At 39.6% G+C, this 18,462-nt stretch overlaps 1 protein-coding gene across 6 annotated transcripts in view; it reads left to right on the plus strand.

Moving 5' to 3' along the window:
- Nucleotides 1-18,462, plus strand: part of gpam (glycerol-3-phosphate acyltransferase, mitochondrial) — a 165,907-nt gene that overhangs the window by 57,673 nt on the left and 89,772 nt on the right. For 3 of the 6 annotated variants that reach the window (XM_073027878.1, XM_073027880.1, XM_073027879.1), the window contains one exon: nucleotides 3,551-3,689. In XM_073027878.1, the coding sequence (XP_072883979.1) occupies nucleotides 3,570-3,689 (120 nt within the window). In that variant the 5' untranslated portion in view covers nucleotides 3,551-3,569. The remainder of the gene's footprint in view (nucleotides 1-3,550; nucleotides 3,690-18,462) is intronic. The other 3 variants (XM_073027881.1, XM_073027882.1, XM_073027877.1) reach the window with 1 other exon arrangement.

Consider the following 18,462-nt stretch of genomic DNA (forward strand, 5'->3'; position numbering starts at 1 on the left):
CAGTGAAGGAGTGGAGCTTTGAGGCTTTGACTTGAGAGATTCTGACAGTTTTGGCAGTTGGACTGTGCAATCAAGTCAATTGAGGGTTGAATAGCTCAGCAAAAAGCAGCTGATTGAGCAATGGAGGTCAGGTGACCAAGCAGTTTGAAAAGCTCAAACAAATAAATAGAAGGGTAGCTCAAACCCAGCAGCCAATGAGTGAGTGGGCCAGTGAAGGAGTGGAGCTTTGAGGCTTTGACTCGAGAGATCCTGTGTTTCAGATGGCAGTTGAATGCATGGCTGTGGAGTTGGTGCAGGGGTCAGGGTTTTAGATTTTTGGATCATTGGGATTTCTTTTGGAAACTGTACAAGGTGGGAACTGTACAGATTGGATGGGTTGCACCTGAACTCTAGGGGGAGCAATATCCTTGCAGGTAGGTTTGTTAGCATGGTTCAGGAGGGTTTAAACTAATTTGCAAGGGACCCAGAGCGATAGAGCAGTGTAAGAAGTGCATGAAGTAAAGCCAGATCTAACATATAGAGAGGCTTTGAAAGAGAAGCAGAATAAAGGGTGTAAAGGTAGTAAGGTAGAAGAGCTGACGTGCGTGTTCTTCAATGCAAGAAGCATCAGGAACAAAGGTGATGAACTGAGAGCTTGGATACATACATGGAATTATGATGTAGTGGCCATTACAGAACTTGGCTGGCACCAGGGCAGGAATGGATTCTCAATATTCCTGGATTTTAGTGTTTTAAAAGTGATAGAGAGGGAGGGAAAAGGGGAGGAGGGGTGGCATTACTGGTCAGGGATACTATTACAGCTACAGAAAGGGTGGGTAATGTAGCAGGGTTCTCTTTTGAGTCAGTATGGGTGGATGTCAGGAACAAGAAGGGAGCAGTTACTCTATTGGGAGTATTCTATAGGCCTCCTGGTAACAGCAGAGATACCGAGGAGCAGATCGGAAGGCAGATTTTGGAAAGGTGCAAAAATAATAGGGTTGTTATCATGGGTAACTTTAACTGCCCTAATATTGATTGGCACCTGATTAGTTCCAGTTGTTTAGATGGGGCAGAGTTTGTTAAGTGTGTCCAGGATGGATTCCTGTCACAGTTTGTTGACAGGCCAACTGAACTGGCCAGGTCACAGATCTGTCAGTGGGTGAGCAGCTGGGGGACAGTAACCACCGCTCCCTGGCCTTTAGCATTATCATGGAAAAGGATAGAATCAGAGAGGACAGGAGAATTTTTAATTGGGGAAAGGCAAGTTATGAGGCTATAAGGCTAGAACTGGTGGGTGCAAATTGGGATGATGTTTTTTGCAGGAAAATGTACTATGGACATGTGGTCAATGTTTAGGGATCTCTTGCAGGATGTTAGGGATAAATTTGTCCCGGTGAGGAAGATAAAGAATGATAGGGTGAAAGAAGCATGGATGACAAGTGAGGTGGAAAATCTAGTCAGGTGGAAGAAGGCCGCATACCTGAGGTTTAGGAAGCAAGGATCAGATGGGGCTATTGAGGAATATAGGGTAGCAAGAAAGGAGCTTAAGAAGGGGCTATGAGAAGGCCTTGGCCAGTAGGGTAAAGGAAAACCCCAAGGCATCTTCAATTATGTGAAGAACAAAAGGATGCCAGGAGTGAAGTTAGGACCGATTAGAGATAAAGGTGGGAAAATGTGCCTGGAGGCTGTGGAAGTGAGCGAGGCCCTCAATGAATACTTCTCTTCAGTATTCACCAATGAGAAGGAACTTGATGATGGTGAGGACAATATGAGTGAGGCTGATGTTCTAGAGCATATTGATATTAAGGGAGTGGAGGTGTTGGAGTTGTTAAAATACATTAGGAGGGATAAGTCTCCGGGGCATGACAGAATATTCCCCAGGTTTCTCCATGAAGCGAGGGAAGAGATTGCTGAGCCTCTGGCTAGGATCTTTACGTCCTCGTTGTCCATGGGACTGGTACCGGAAGATTGGAGGGAGGTGAATGTTGTCCCTTTGTTCAAAAAAGGTAGTAGGGATAGTCCAGATAATTATAGACCAGTGAGCCTTACATCTGTGGTGGGAAAGGTGTTGGAAAAGATTCTTAGAGATAGGATCTGTGGGCATTTAGAGAATCATGGTCTGATCACGGATAGTCAGCATGGCTTTGTGAAGGGCAGATCGTGTCTAACAAGCCTGATAGAGTTCTTTGAGGAGGTGACCAGGCATATAGATGAGGGTAGTGCAGTGGATGTGATCTACATGGATTTTAGTAAGGCATTTGACAAGGTTCCACATGGTAGGCTTATTCAGAAAGTCAGAAGGCATGGGATCCAGGGAAGTCTGGCCAGTTGGATTCAGATTTGGCTTGCCTGCAGAAAGCAGAGAGTCGTGGGGTGGAGGGAGTACATTCGGATTGGTGGGTTGTGACTAGTGGTGTCCCACAAGGATCAGTTCTGGGACCTCTACTTTTCATGATTGTTATTAATGACCTGGATGTGGGGGTAGAAGGGTGGGTTGGCAAGTTTGCAGACGACACAAAGGTTGGTGGTGCTGTGGATATTGTAGAGGATTGCTGAAGATTGCAGAGAGACATTCATAGGATACAGAAGTGACAAATTGGGTTCAACCCAGAGAATTGTGAAGTGGTACACTTTGGAAGGACAAACTCCACGGCAGAGAACAAAGTAAATGGCAGGATACTTTGTAGTGTGGAGGAGCAGAGGGATCTGGGGGTACATGTTCACAGATCCCTGAAAGTTACCTCACAGGTAGATAGGGTAGTTAAGAAAGCTTATGGGGTGTTAGCTTTCATAAGTTGAGGGATAGAGTTTAAGAGTTGCAAGGTAATGCTGCAGCTCTATAAAACTCTGGTTAGGCCACACTTGGAGTACTGCGTCCAGTTCTGGTTGCCTCACTATTGGAAGGATGCGGAAGCATTGGATAGGGTACAGAAGAGGTTTACCAGGATGCTGCCTGGTTTAGAGAGTATGTATTATGATCAGAGATTAAGGGAGCTAGGGCTTTACTCTTTGGAGAGAAGGAGGATGAGAGGAGACATGATAGAGGTATACAAGATATTAAGAGGAATAGATAGAGTGGACAGCCAGCGCCTCTTTCCCAGGGCACCACTGCTCAGTACAAGAAGACATGGCTTTAAGGTAAGGGGTGGGAAGTTCAAGGAGGATATTAGAGGAAGGTTTTTTACTCAGAGAGTGGTTGGTGCGTGGAATGCACTGCCTGAGTCAGTGGTGGAGGCAGATACACTAGTGAATTTTAAGAGACTACTAGACAGGTATATGAAGGAATTTAAGGTGGGGGTTTATTTGGGAGGCAGGGTTTAAGTGTCGGCGCAACATTGTGGGCCGAAAGGCCTGTACTGTGCTGTACTATTCTATGGTCTATGTTCTATCTATCAGCTCAATAGTTAACATTGCCTTCACTGTGCTAAAGTTATTGTTTTTGAGGGACTACAGCATTCGTTGTCTATGATTATATGTAAATTTGGATATCAGTTCCCTAACATTTTTAATATACTTTTAATACTGAAGATTTACCTGTTCTTGAAAAATATATTTTGCTTTTTATTTACAGTTCTCCAATAAACGGGGACATGGCTGATTCAGTGTGCATGACTTCAGTGATTGACAATGCTCATTTGTCAAACTCTCACGCACAAGCTGGCAATGGAATGAAGATTTCCAGTGATGAGCTAGTAAGCAAATTATCAAATGTAAAGTAATTTTACAGTTCTTTTATGGAGTTACCTTTCTTTCTTATACCAATGCACAACTTAAGAGGCTCCAGGAAAGCAAAAATGTTTCGTGGACTGGAAAAAAAAGATGAGAAGTTAGATTAAGAAGGTGGGGAGAGTAGAGGAAGAAGTACAAATTGGTAGGGTATAAGTGAAACTAGGAGTGGGGGAGGGGTGAAGTAATGAGCTGGGAAGTTGATAGGTGAAATAGATAAAGAGCTGGAGAAGGAGAAATCTGATAAGAGAAGGTAGAAGACCATGGAAGAAAGGGAAGGAGGAGGAGCACCAGAGGGAGGTGATGGGCAGGTAAGGAGAGAAGGTGACAGAGAAAAGTGGGAATGGTGAAGTGGGGGGAAAATTACCAGAAATTTGAGAAATCAATGTTCATGTTATCAGGTTGGAGGCTACTCAGATGATATATAAATTGTTGCTCCTCCAACCTGAGTGTGGTCTTATCACGGCAGTAACGGAAGCCATGGACTAACATGTTGAATGGGAATGGGAAGTAGAATTGAAATAGTTGGCCACTGGGAGATGCTGTTTTTTCTGGCGGATAGAGCATAGGTGCTTGCTGAAGCTGTCTTCCAATCTACATCAGGTCTCAGTGATATACAGTAGATGACCCCAACAGACTGACGAAAGCTCTCGGCCCGAAAAGTAGAATGTGTTTCTTCCTATAGATGCTGCCTGGTCTGCTGCATTCCACCAGCATTTTGTGTGTGTTGCACAGGTGAAGTGTTGCCTCAGAAGGACTGTTCAGGACCCTGAATGGTAATAAGGGAGGAGGTATGGGGACGGGTATGGCACCTGTTCTACTTGCAAGGATCAGTACCAGGAGGGAGATCAGTGGGGAGTGATGATTAGACATGGGAGCTGCATGGGGAGCTATCTTTGTAGAAAGCAAAAAGTGATGGGTGGGGGTAGGGAAAAGTGTGCTTGGTGGTGGGATCCTGTTGGAGATGCTGGAAGTTACAGAGAATTATTCGTTGGTTGCAGCTTCTGGGGTGGTAGGTGAAGACAAGAGGAACCCTATCCCTGGTGGGGTGGCAGGAGGATGGGGTGAGGGCAGATGTGTGCGAAATGGCAGTGGAAGAGATGCGGATGAGGGCATTGTTGATGGTGAAAGAAGGGAGCCCCTTTCTTTGAGAAGGAGGACATTCATTATTCATTGAATAGCCTTATCCTGTGAGCAGATGTGGCAGAGACAGAGGAACTGAGAGAAGGGGACGGCGTTTTTACAAGTGACAGATTGGGAAGAGGTATAGTCCAAGTAGCTGTGAGAATCAGTGGATTTATAAAAGTTATCAGTAAATAAACTGTCTCTAAAGATAGAGACAGAGAGATCAAGGAAGGGGAGGAAGGTGTTGGAAATGAACCAGGTAAGTTTGAGGGTAGAAGATGGGGGTAAAGTTGATAAAGTTGACAAGCTCAGCATGGATGCAGGAAGCAGTCACAATGCAGTTGTCAGTGTAGTGTAGGAAAAGTTGGGGAGTGATACTGGTGTAGGCTTGGAACACACTATACCATGTAGCTGCGAAAAGGCAGGCAGAGCCATGACCCATGAGAGTGCCCATGGCTACATCTTTGGTTTGGGGGTAGTAGAAGGAGCCAAAGGAGAAATTTTTGAGTGAGGACCATTTCCATCAAATGGAGGAGAATGGTGGTGGAGGGGAACAAGTTGGGTGTGTGCCATATGGAGAGTGGTGGTGGAATCTTCATCCATCTTCCTGATACCTGTCTAAAATAGAAACATGCTGTTCAGCACCTTTGTCGCAAGATGGTTGTACAATGGGCCCTCCTTATCCGCAAGGGATTGGTTCCGGGACCCCTCGTGGATACCAAAAAACGTGGATGCTCAAGTCCCTTATTCAACCTGTCTCAATGCGCTGGAACTTAAGACCCAGCGGAACCCCGGACATTATTTAACCTGTCTCAGTGCCGTTGACTTTAGGACCTGAATCTGCAGTGTTTCTGTTCATGAAAATAATCACGATCACGATTGAAAATAAAGTGGAAATAATAAAGCGATCGGAAAGAGGTGAAACACCATCGGTCATTGGAAAAGCGTTAGGCTACAGTCGGCCAACGATCAGAACAATTTTAAAGGATAAAGTGAGAAAGGCCCTACCCCGATGAAAGCTACAATTATTATTAAGCAACACAGTGGTTCAATTATGGGTTTTGGGTTTTTGATCCTGCACATCAACCCAGCACAGATTTCCCGAACCCGGCGCTGAAACATACGTTTCTTAAGTGTTTTATATGCGTAGAAAGGTAAAATATATACTAAGACTAACTGACACTAAATAATACCAGATGTACCTGTTCTGACTTGCTTAGTAAGAGAACTTCAGTTTTTTTTCGATCCCGATCCACGATAACCTACACACATCCTCCTGTATACTTTAAATCATCTCTAGGTTACTTACAATACCTAATACAATGTAAATGCTTTGTAAAATAGTTGCTATACTGCATTGTTTGGGGAATAATGACAAGAAAGAAAAGTCTGTACATGCTCGAACAACAAGTGCTGGAAGAGTACTTCCGGGTTTTCTCGATTCGAGGCTGGTTGAATTCGCACATGCAGATCTCGCGGATAAGCAGGGCCAACTGTACTATTTCCAAGTCCACCAATTTCCAACTCTATAACATTGAGCAAGCTCAATCATGTCTTGGTTTGTCTACTGTTACAACTCTGTATCATGACATATAGATGATTTTTTTTAAAATGGAGGGCTACATAGGAGGGAATAGATTAAAAGGTTGGCACAACATTATGGGCCAAAGGCCTGTACTGTGTATGTTCTATGTCATTTTTACTAGTCCTGTCTGGGACCCCCTACCCTCCCACCCCAAATACATTTTATGCTTCAGATTAAATAACCTTGAGGGTTATTTAAGTCTATGCTACCTTTTCCTTTATAATGTTAAATGGTCCTGTTCATCACCTGTGTATTAGCTATCACACACTGGTTTATATCAGTGGGTTCTAAAATTTACATCTTTGGTTTTTGCCCCTCCCTATTTCTCTGGTCCTTTCCAGTCTTCTGCGATAACTATGCTTGTATCATTTGGACAACTTAATCGTCCATATTGTGTTAAAACTGTGTTTTCAGTTGCCAAAGTTCTTATGATCTGGAATTCCCTCTCAGAACTTCCAGATCCTCTCTGTCTCTTTTCTACTCTAAAACATTTTTTGAAGCTTACAAAGGAATAATTGTTTGTTCTTAGTACTACTACACTGTTTTCATAAAAATAGTGTACTTACTTATCTGCTGATTAAAGAAACCTTTGGTTCAGAGGACACATCTATCCTTACTTAGGGCCCTGATTTTGTTGTCACATTGGTATGCAAGCTCTCCTCAGGTTAGGAGAAGGTTATAGCCCAGACAGTTCACTAGTTAGAAATGTGCTGAGATATTTAACATCTTGCTTTGGCTGTCTGAGGTATCCACCTGCTTCAAGCAGGCTTCAATTTTGCCAATGCCTAAGAAGTACGTGGTAACCTGCTTCAAATACTATTGTCTCGTAGACATAAGAAATAGGATCAAGAGTAGGCCAACCGGCCCATTGAGCCTGCCCTGCTATTCAATAAGATCATGGCTGATCTGTCTGTAAACTCAGCTCCATCTACCTGCCTTTTCCCCATAACCCTTAATTCCCTTACTATGTAAAAACCTATCTAACTGTTTCTTAAATATATTTAGTGAGGAAGCCTCAACTGCTTCCCTGGGCAGAGAATTCCACAGATTCACCACCCTCTGGGAAAAACAGTTTCTCCTCATCTCCGTCCTCAATCTTCTCCCCTGAATTTTTTTTTGTAATTTATTTTTTATTGACGTTCATCATCAAACAAACATTTCCATAAGATGTATTTCAAATATTGTACATATATATCATATAGTCATAAATGCCACAAATCTCCACATAATATTTATCTGAGGTATACACTTACAGAAAAGAGAGGAAAGAAAGAACAAGTGAAAGGAGAAAACTATGTACAAGTAGGGAGTGATCTTTTTTTTTTACAACATATTCATTGATTTGTGAGAATAAAATCAGGCCTATGAGGTGTTATGTAGTTAAACTATTTTTCCCAGTATGAATCAAATTGTTCCAACTTATGATTAACAGATGCTGTTGTTATCTTCTCCATTTTGTAAATGTCCTTTGTACAAACCCCATTTCCAGAAAAGTTGGGATATTTTCCAAAATGCAATAAAAACAAAAATCTGTGATATGTTAATTCACGTGAACCTTTATTTAACTGACAAAAGTACAAAGAAAAGATTTTCAATAGTTTTACTGACCAACTTAATTGTATTTTGTAAATATACACAAATTTAGAATTTGATGGCTGCAACACACTCAACAAAAGTTGGGACAGAGTTAAAATAAGATTGAAAAGTGCACAGAATATTCAAGTAACACCGGTTTGGAAGACTCCACATTAAGCAGGCTAATTGGTAGCAGGTGAGGTATCATGACTGGGTATAAAAGTAGCATCCATCAAAGGCTCAGTCTTTGCAAGCAAGGATGGGTCGTGGCTCACCCCTTTATGCTAAAATTCGTGAGAGAATTGTTAGTCAGTTCAAAAGGAACATTTCTCAACACAAGATTGCAGAGAATTTAGTTCTTTCAGCATCTACAGTACATAATATTGTGAAAAGATTCAGAGAATTCAGAGACACCTCAGTGCGTAAAGGGCAAGGTCGGAAACCACTGTTGAATGCGGGTGATCTTCGAGCCCTCAGGCGGCACTGCCTAAGAAATCGTCATGGTACTGTGACAATTATAGCCACCTGGGCTCGGGAGTACTTCGGAAAACCATTGTCATTTAACACAGTCTGTCGCTGCATCCAGAAATGCAACTTGAAACTCTATTACGCAAGGAGGAAGCCATACATCAACTCTATGCAGAAACGCCGGCGAGTTCTCTGGGCCCGAGCTCATCTCAGATGGACCGAAAAACTGTGGAACCATTTGCTGTGGTCAGATGAGTCCACATTTCAGCTAGTTTTCGGAAAAAGCGGGCGTCGAGTTCTCCGTGCCAAAGATGAAAACGACCATCCTGATTGTTATCAGCGAAAGGTACAAAAGCCAGCATCTGTGATGGTATGGGGGTGCATCAGTGCCCACGGCATGGGTGGGTTGCATGTATGTGAAGGTACATTGACTCTGAGGCGTATATTAGGATTTTAGAGAGACATATGCTGCCATCAAGGCGACGTCCATGCTTATTTCAGCAGGACAATGCCAGACCACATTCTGCACGGGCTACAACAGCGTGGCTTTGTAGACACAGAGTGCGTGTGCTTGACTGGCCTGCTGCCAGTCCAGATCTATCTCCTATTGAAAATGTATGGCGCATCATGAGGAGGAGAATCAGACAACGGAGACCACAGACTGTTGAGCAGCTGAAGTCTTATATCAAGCAAGAATGGACAAAATTTCCAATTGCAAATCTACTACAATTAGTATCCTCAGTTCCAAAACGATTAAAAAGTGTTATTAAAAGGAAAGGTGATGTAACACAATGGTAAACATGCCTCTGTCCCAACTTTTGTTGAGTGTGTTGCAGCCATCAAATTCTAAATTTGTGTATATTTACAAAATACAATTAAGTTGGTCAGTAAAACTATTGAAAATCTTTTCTTTGTACTTTTGTCAGTTAAATAAAGGTTCACGTGAATTAACATACCACAGATTTCTGTTTTTATTGCATTTTGGAAAATATCCCAACTTTTCTGGAAACGGGGTTTGTAATTTCCATCCATGCATTTAAGGTTAAGCTTTCCTGTGATAACCATTTCCTAGTAAGAGTCTTTTTTACCAACCACCAGCAGTATATTCATTAAATATTTATCTCTTTTCAGCCATTCTTGAGGTATATACCCAAAATATATGGTCTTACTTTCTAAGAGTATTTCACATTTAAAGATGTCTTATAGGGCAATGTGTAACCCACTCCAATAGTCTTTGATAATGGGGCATTCCCAGAAAATATGATAATGGTTTGCATTTTGATTTCCACAATTTCTCCAGCAAACAGGGAGGTTACTATCATAATGGGATTTCTGAGAGGGCGTAATTAAATATCTTATTAAGTTTTTCCACCTGAACTCCCTCCATTCCTGTTAACTGGTACACTTCCATTGATACCTCCATATTATTGTCCATTCTTCCTCAGATATAATTATCCCTCCTTCCTTCTCCCATTTTGTTTTAATGTATGAAGTTAAATGTGTTTTAAGATTTGACAAAACCTTATACACGGTTGAAATGATTCTGCTACCATTATCTGAATTATATGCTTTTCTAAATTTCTCTATCAAGCATGTACTTGTCTTGGTTACATTTTTAACTGTCCTATTAACATATTGTCACATCTGTAAATACCGATAAAAGTTTTGTTTTTCTAGTAAGTGTTTCTCTTTAAGCATTTCAAAACTGAACAGTGTTCCTTTCATTATATTGCAAAGAACTGTTATTCCTTTAGCTGTTCAGTCCTTAAATCTAGCATCCAGTTTATTCGGCGTAAAATCCGAGTCATATGCACACCATTTAAGAATTGCAATATCTCCCTCTAGTTTATATTCTTTTAGAATAGTTTTCCATATTTTAAGAGTCCATTTCACCCATGGGTTATCAATAGTATTTATGTACCTTTGTAGGTTGTTATCAGCCGAAATTGCCTATTTGGGGATGGGAAGTACCAGCTCCTCAATGTTTTCCTATTGAGCGTGATATGATGGGTTGCACCAACATATCACAGCTCTCAACTGAGCTGCAGAATAATAATCTCTAAGAGAAGGTAGGCTCCATCCTCCCCTTTTCCTTGGCTAATTGCAAAGTTTTGAGATGAACTCTAGGCCTTTTACCTTGCCAAATACATTTTGATAACATTTTGTTCCATTCATTGAATTGATTTTGATTAATCTCTATTGGTAGGGTCTGAAAGAGATATAATAGTCTGGGCAGTACCGGTATATTTATTTTAATAGATTCCATCCTTGAACTGAGACTAAAAAAGGAATTAGGTTCCATCTTGTTATATCTTCCTTAATTTTTTATATATTGACTGATAATTACATTCTGATAATTTTGCCAAATCTTTTGGCATAATGATGCCCAAATATCGTCTTCCAAGGGACCTACGTTGACTTTAGCCACTCTCTTCTGCTATATATATTTATATAAACTTTTGCTAACTTATAAAGACCTTGCATCAACAGTGATTAAATATTCTGAGAGGTTGGTGATGAAACATATCAACTCTTGCCTGAGAAGTGATTTAAAGCTACTCCAATTTGCCTAGCAGTGCAACAGGTCCACAGCAGATACCATTTCATTGGCTCTTCACTCAACCCTAGAACATCTGGACAGCAAAGGTACAAACATCAGGGCGCTCTTTATTAAATACCATCATTCCCCTCAAAACTAATCAATAAGCTTCAAGTCCTTGACCTCAATACATCCTTATGCAATTAGATCCTGGATTTCCTCACTTGCAGACCCTAGTCAGTTCAGATTGGCAACATCTCCACAATTTCCATTAGCACAGGTGCATCACAGGGCTGTTTGCTTAGCCACCTGCTCTACTCGCTTTACACTTATGACTGTGTGGCTAAGTACAGCTCCAGTGCCATGTTCAAGTTTGCTGTCATAGGCCGAATTAAAGCTGGTGATGAATCAGCAGATAGGAGAAAGTTTGAAAATCTGGCTGAGTGGTGCCACAACAATAAGCTGTCAGCAAGAGTAAGGAGCTGATTATTGATTTCAAGAAGAGGAAACCAGAGGTCCCTGAGTCAGCCAATATCAGAGGATCAGAGATGGAAAGGATCAGCAACTTTAAATTCCTCAGTGTTATCATTTCAGAGGATCTATCCTCTGACCAGCACATAAGTGCAGTTACAAAAAAAGCATGGCAGTGCCTCGATTTGTGAAGATTCGGCATGATACCTAAACTTTGATAAACTTCTATAGATGTGTGGCTGTGAATATATTGACAGGCTGCATCACAGTCTGGTATAGTGGATACGGTCCAGACCATCACGCGTAAGTCCTTTCCACCATTGAGCACATCTATACGGAACATTGTTGCAGTAAAACAGCATCCATCTTCATAATAATAGTAAGTACTTTATTGGTCCTGAGTGGGAAATTATTTTGTTACAGCAGCATTTAAAAACATACTTAGCAATGATAATGAATATAATGTTAACAAATGAAGTACAGAATAATAATATACACGATAACAATTTACCAATGTACAATAATAATGTCCGAAATAATGAAACAGAGACTATTGTACAATGATGTGTGTTTTCCTGTTGCACAGAGATGAACTGTTGTATATGCTAATTGCATTTGGGAGGAAAGATTTTTTATAACAATCCTTGTGACAGCGGAGCTAAATGAATCTGTTCAAAACAGCTCCACTATTTATTCACTAGGTCATGGAGAGGATGTGCCCGATTGTCCATAATGGTTAACAGTTTATTTAGTGACTTCCTCTCCACTACTAACTCAAAGAGTCCGGGTTGTAGCCAAGGACAGATCCAACCTTTCTGATGAGGTATGGCGAGAAGGCAGGGGAGTGGGGATGACTAGAAGAATTGGATCAGCCCAATGGAGCAGACTTGATGGGCCAAATGACCTACTTCTGCTCCTATATCTTATGGTCTTTTTTAGTCGTTTTGCATCGCCAGCACTGACGCTGTTCCCCCAACATAAAGCAGAGAAGACTGCACTCGCTACAACAGACTAGTAAGGGACCTCCAACATCCTGCTGCACGCTCTGAAGGATCTCAGCTTCTTTAGGAAACAGAGTCTGCTCATCCCCTTCTTGCAAACAGCCTTGGTGTTGGCTTTCCAGTCAGGTCTGTTGTCATAGAAACATAGAAAACCTACAGCACAATACGGGCCCTTCAGCCCACAAAGCTGTGCCAAACATGTCTTTACCTTAGAAATTACATAGGGTTACCCATAGTCCTCTATTTTTCTCTTTCAGTATTTTTATTAATATATAAATTGCATGGATATAAATACAAAATTCATAAGGGTACAAATAATATGAATTACATTACATTTAAATCACAGTAATATGATCACAGTGTCCCATATTCCAAATCAATCATGTAGAAAAAAAGATTGAATTATGAAAATGAAATAAAGTAAAATGATTGTATTTTGTTTTTTAAAAAATCTACCCCCACTACCAAAATGAGCTGGTTGGTGGAAAAAAAAGAGGATAAAAACCTTACCATATAATACTGTAATAATAATGGCTCAGATCCATACTTCAGTAACAGTTCAAAGAATATGAAAATAACTCAGAAAGGGTCCCCATAACATTAGAAAATCATGTTTTGAATCAGAAATAGAACAACGAATCTTCTCCAGATCAAGGCACAACATAACTTCAGCTAGCCATTGAACATGAGTGGGCGGGGCAGCCTCCTTCAACTTGAGCAAGATCACTCTCCTGGCCATAAGAGACATAAAGGCCAATACCCGCAAATTAGATGGCTTCAGTTTTGTAATACTATCCTCAACAATACCAAATATGGCAGTCAAGGGATTGGGCTTAAAACTAACATTGAAGAGTACAGAAAAAGTTTGAAATACATCTTTCCAAAATTTTGCAAGGCTCAGACATGTCCAAAGCATACAATTTAGTGTGGCCGCTCCATTAGTACATCTATCACAGTAGGGGGAAATATTTGTGTAGAAACGAGAGAGCTTGTCTTTAGACATATGAACTCTATGTAACACTTTGAATTGTAATAAAGAATGATGAGCACATAATGATGAAGAATTAATCAGTTTTAAAATAGTCTTCCAGTTCTCTTCAGATATGAGAATCTGTAAATCCTTTTCCCAGTCTCCTTTAATTTTATTTAAAGAGGCCTTTTTCAGTCCCAACAGCAGACTGTAATGTGAGATATTGAACTGTTGTCAAAGGTTTTCAGATTAAAGATTGTATCTATTATATTCTTATCTGGACTTGTAGGAAATGTATGTAGTTGGGATCTTAAAAAATCTCTAAAAGTGAGTATTGGAAAGGTTAAATTTCATTGAAAGTTGCAGAAAAGAAGAGAGATTCCCTCCACCAAACAAATCCTGAAAGCCTTTAATACCCGATCTATCCCATTCTTTAAAAGGTAAGTCCATTAAAGATGGTTTAAAAAAACAATTAGAAAAGATGGGACTTGAGAGGGAGAATCTCATTAAACCAAAATGTTTTCTAAACTGTAACCAAATCCTCGAAGTATGTTTGACCACCACATTGTCAGTTAGTTTATTTAAAGATAGAGGAAGCGAGGATCCAAGTAAAGAAGTAATGGAAAATTTCATAACAGAATTGAGTTCCAAAGAAACCCATAGAGGGAATTCTCATGGTTAATGTAATCTATCCAGAACGAAATACTTCGTATATTAACTGCCCAGTAGTATAATCTAAAATTGGGTAAGGCAAAGCCTCCATTCTGTTTGGTTTTTTGAAGATAAACTTTATTTATTTGAGGTTTTTTATTCTTCCATATACAGGAAGAAATAATTGAATCCAAAGAATCAAAAAAAAAAGATTTAGGAATAAAAACAGACACAGCTTGAAAAAGGTATATAAATTTAAGTAAGATATTCATTTTAATAGAATTAATTCAGCCAATCAGTGATAAAGAGAGGCACCAATTAGAAAGTCTTTTTTAACGTAATTCAATAAAGTTTAAAAATTTTCCTTAAATAAATCTTTATAATTAGTGATTACTACTTCTAAATACATAAATTGTTTTTTTAATTTTAAAAGGAAGGTTAATATCAGATGGTATTAAATTGTTTAAAGGAAACAGTTCACTCTTATGTAAATTTAATTTATATCCTGACAACTGACTAAAATTAGTCAGTAAACGGAACACAAATGGTAAAGAGTGTTACGAACCCCATAACTGGGTTACTTACCAGCAAAGATAGAGGTGTCCGTTGGAGTCTGGTGATACTATTTTTAACAGTATTTATTAGTAAAAATACACAAAAATAATATCAATGCAAATATACAGATAATATACGTCGTCAATACTAAACCTAAAAGTGCGGGTATAATAATAATCAATAAGAAATAAGCTCTATCGTTGTCTAGGGGATAATGAATTGTCCAATGGAAATATAAAGTTCGTTTCAGTTCACACAGGCTGCCGTCGTTTGTTTGTCGCTGTGTTGCAATTGTTGGAGAGAGTGAGAGATAGAAGAATGGGAACAGTTACCGCTATTGTTTTTGCCAACCTTCCTTTATGATTTCGATCCGTCGGTGTCTCGTTGTTGTGGCCGTTCAAGTATGACCTCTCCTTTAGCTAAACCGTTCTTCCGTGATCAGCCCGCCACCCAGGCAAGGGAGGACACACACGAGCTCTCACCGGCTTTCGCTATAAAACGCTGTCACTGGATTTCTAGCGTTTCTCCTGGTGTGTCTAAGGGGTGTTCCCCAGACCCCTCTTTTATCCTCACTCACGTGGTCTCAGATGTCAATCAGGTTGGGATGATGCAATCCCTCAACCAGACCACTCTGGTTGTCCCCTGAGGGGTTTCAATGACTAGTACAGTACTCAATACACAATTCCTTCTCCAAGAGACAATAGCAGTAATCAGTGGTTCCGTTCCGCTTTTGTTAGGAGACATTCCACCTTGTTGTGTATTCTGCGTTGCCTATAACAACTGCCTTTGCTGTGATCCTGCGTTTCTCTCTCTCTCACTCATTTCCTGACATGCTGTGTATCTCTCATTTCCTGGGTCTCAGACCCGAAATAACAGCGATCTTGCGATTCTCAAACAGTGGGGGGGGGGGGGGCGACTTTGCTCCCTTCATTCGTAACATTCGTAACAAGAGGTTGTAACATTAGATATAAAAAGCAATAAGTCATCAGCACACTTTATGAATAGTACCTCTCCTTAAAATGCCAGTAATCTCTTTAGACTCTTGAAAAGCAATTGCTAAGGGTTCTAATGCCAAATCAAAAAGCAGAGGGCTCAAAGGACAACTTTGTCTAGTTCCATGTTGGAGTTTAAAGGGTTTAGTTAGTGGGGTTATTTTCTTTTATCAATAAAATTTCCAATCTTTTTTCTATGATTGCTATGAGGAGTTGTAGTTTTTTTTGACCATTTTATATATAACAGCATAATATTTTACCTATTTGATTTTGACATTATATACTTTCTGTTTTTATTATTGCTGATTATATGTCTTTTATATTATCTACTTGCTAAACTCCTCTTCCGATTTGTATATTCTTTATTTGAAAATCAATAAAAAAGATTGAAAAATGAAATGAAAGGGTTTAGAAGTCTGAAGATTAGTAAGAACCCAAGCAGAGGGAAATAAATAAAGTAATTTAATCCAATGAATAAAATTAGGTCCAAAATTAAATTTTTCTAAGGATGTGAAAAGATAATTCCATTCAACTCTGTCAAAGGCCTTCTCTGCATCCAAAGATATCACACATTCTAATATTTCCTTAGATGGAGAATGCTTAACATTTAACAAACACCGTATATTAAAATGGGAATATCGATTTTTAATAAATCCTGTCTGATCATTGGAAACTGTAGAAAATATAATATTTTCAAATCTGCGAGCCAACACTTTAGATAAAATTTTAGTATCAAAATTGAGTAAAGAGAAAGGTCTATATGAAGAACATTCGGTAGGATTCTTATTCTTTTTGAGAATAAGCGAAATGGAAACTTCGTAAAAAGACTGCGGTAATCTTCCTACCTTGAAGGAATCTGTAAGGGTAGAACATAAGTGTGGTATAAGCAAAGAGGAAAAATCCTTATAAAACTCTCCAGAGTCATCAGGTCCTGGGGATTTCCTAGAATGCAATTCTCGAATAGCCTGAGCAACTTGCTCCTGACAACTGGGTTGATCCAATTGCCTACGGTCATCTATTGAAAGATTGGGAATATTTAATTGATCTAAAAAATTATTAATTGCAATACTGTCATTAACAGAGACAGAACTATACAATTTGGAATAAAATTCCCTAAAAGTGTCATTAATTTCAAAGTGGTCAGTTGTCATATCCCCATTAATTTTATGTATTTTTTAAATTTGCTGCTTGGCTATAAATGGCTTCAATTGATTAGCCAGTAGCTTACCAGTTTTATCTCCATGAATATAAAATTGACTACTATCTTTTAAAAGCTGGCCTTCAATTGGAAGGGTTGAAAGGAGATCATATTTAGTTTTCGTTTCAATACGTCTCTTATATGTTTCAGGATCAGGTGCCGAAGCATAGTTACGATCCTGTTGTTTTAACTGATTAGCTAGTTCGTTTCTCTCTTTTAGTTTTTTTAATGATGTTTGCAGAAGAAGAAATAATTTGACCCCAGATATATGCTTTAAAAATATCCCATATAATAAGACTGGACGTCTCTTCTAACGTATTTTCTTCCAAAAAAAAGTAATTCGATTCTTAATAAATTTTAGAAAGTCCTCATCGGATAACAGAGTTAAATTAACTACTCATAGGGATAGGACCAGGAATATTTAAAGATAGAAGTACAGGAGAATGGTCAGAAGTAGCAATCTCTTTATATTCGAATGATAGAATCAATGGAATCATTCAACTGTCAATAAAAAAATAATCAATCCTGGTGTAAGAATGATGGACATAAGAGAAAAAAGAATACTCCCTGTCCGTCGGATGAAGAAAACGCCAATCATCAACCATACCACATTTAGTTAGAAAGGATTAGATAAACAAAGTTGACTTATTAAGTGTGTGTGGCTAGTTTGACAGATGAGCATCTAATACTGGATCTAACCAACAGTTAAAATCTCCTACAATTACAAGAGAGTAAGTACACAAGTCTGGCAGAAATGAAAATAGACGTTCAAAAAATCCTGGATCCTCTACGTTGGGGGCATATACCTTAGCAAAAACAATCAATTTACTGTCTAAACTCACTGATAAAATAACAAATCAACCATTAGGATCTGAAACAACTTTAAGTTGAACAAAGGAAACTGTATTATCTACAAAAATCTCACCTCCACGTGATTTTGCATTAAACGAAGAATGGAATTGCATACCCTTCCACCGAGTAAAAAAACTCTGTGTTTCTTGTAAAAAAAAAAATGGGTGCTTTAAATTTTTTAATATAAGCAAACACTTTGTTCCTTTTAATGGGATGACTCAACCCTTTCACATTCAAACTAAATAAGTTAATATTTCGGCAACACACACAAAATGCTGGTGGAACGCAGCAGGCCAGGCAGCTCCCAGTGTGACCTTTTATATATTGGTGAGACCCGACGCAGACTGGGAGACCGTTTTGCTGAATACCTACGCTCTGTCTGCCAGAGAAAGCAGGATCTCCCAGTGGCCACACATTTTAATTCCACGTCCAATTCCCATTCTGATATGTCCATAGCCTCCTCTACTGTCAAGATGAAGCCACACTCAGGTTGGAGGAACAACACCTTATATACCGGCTGGGTAGCCTCCAACCTGATGGCATGAACATTGACTTCTCTAACTTCTGTTAATGCCCCTCCCCTTCTTACCCCATCCCTGATATATTTAGTTTTTTTTCTCTCTCTGCCCATCACTCTGCCTGTTCTCCATCTCCCTCTGGTGCTCCCCTCCCCCTTTCTTTCTCCCTAGGCCTCCTGTCCCATGATCCTTTCCCTTCTCTAGCTCTGTATCTCTTTTGCCAATCACCTTTCTGGCTCTTAGCTTCATCCCACCCC

This window comes from Hemitrygon akajei, chromosome 23 (assembly GCF_048418815.1).
Source record: "Hemitrygon akajei chromosome 23, sHemAka1.3, whole genome shotgun sequence".
Lineage (NCBI taxonomy): Eukaryota > Metazoa > Chordata > Chondrichthyes > Myliobatiformes > Dasyatidae > Hemitrygon > Hemitrygon akajei.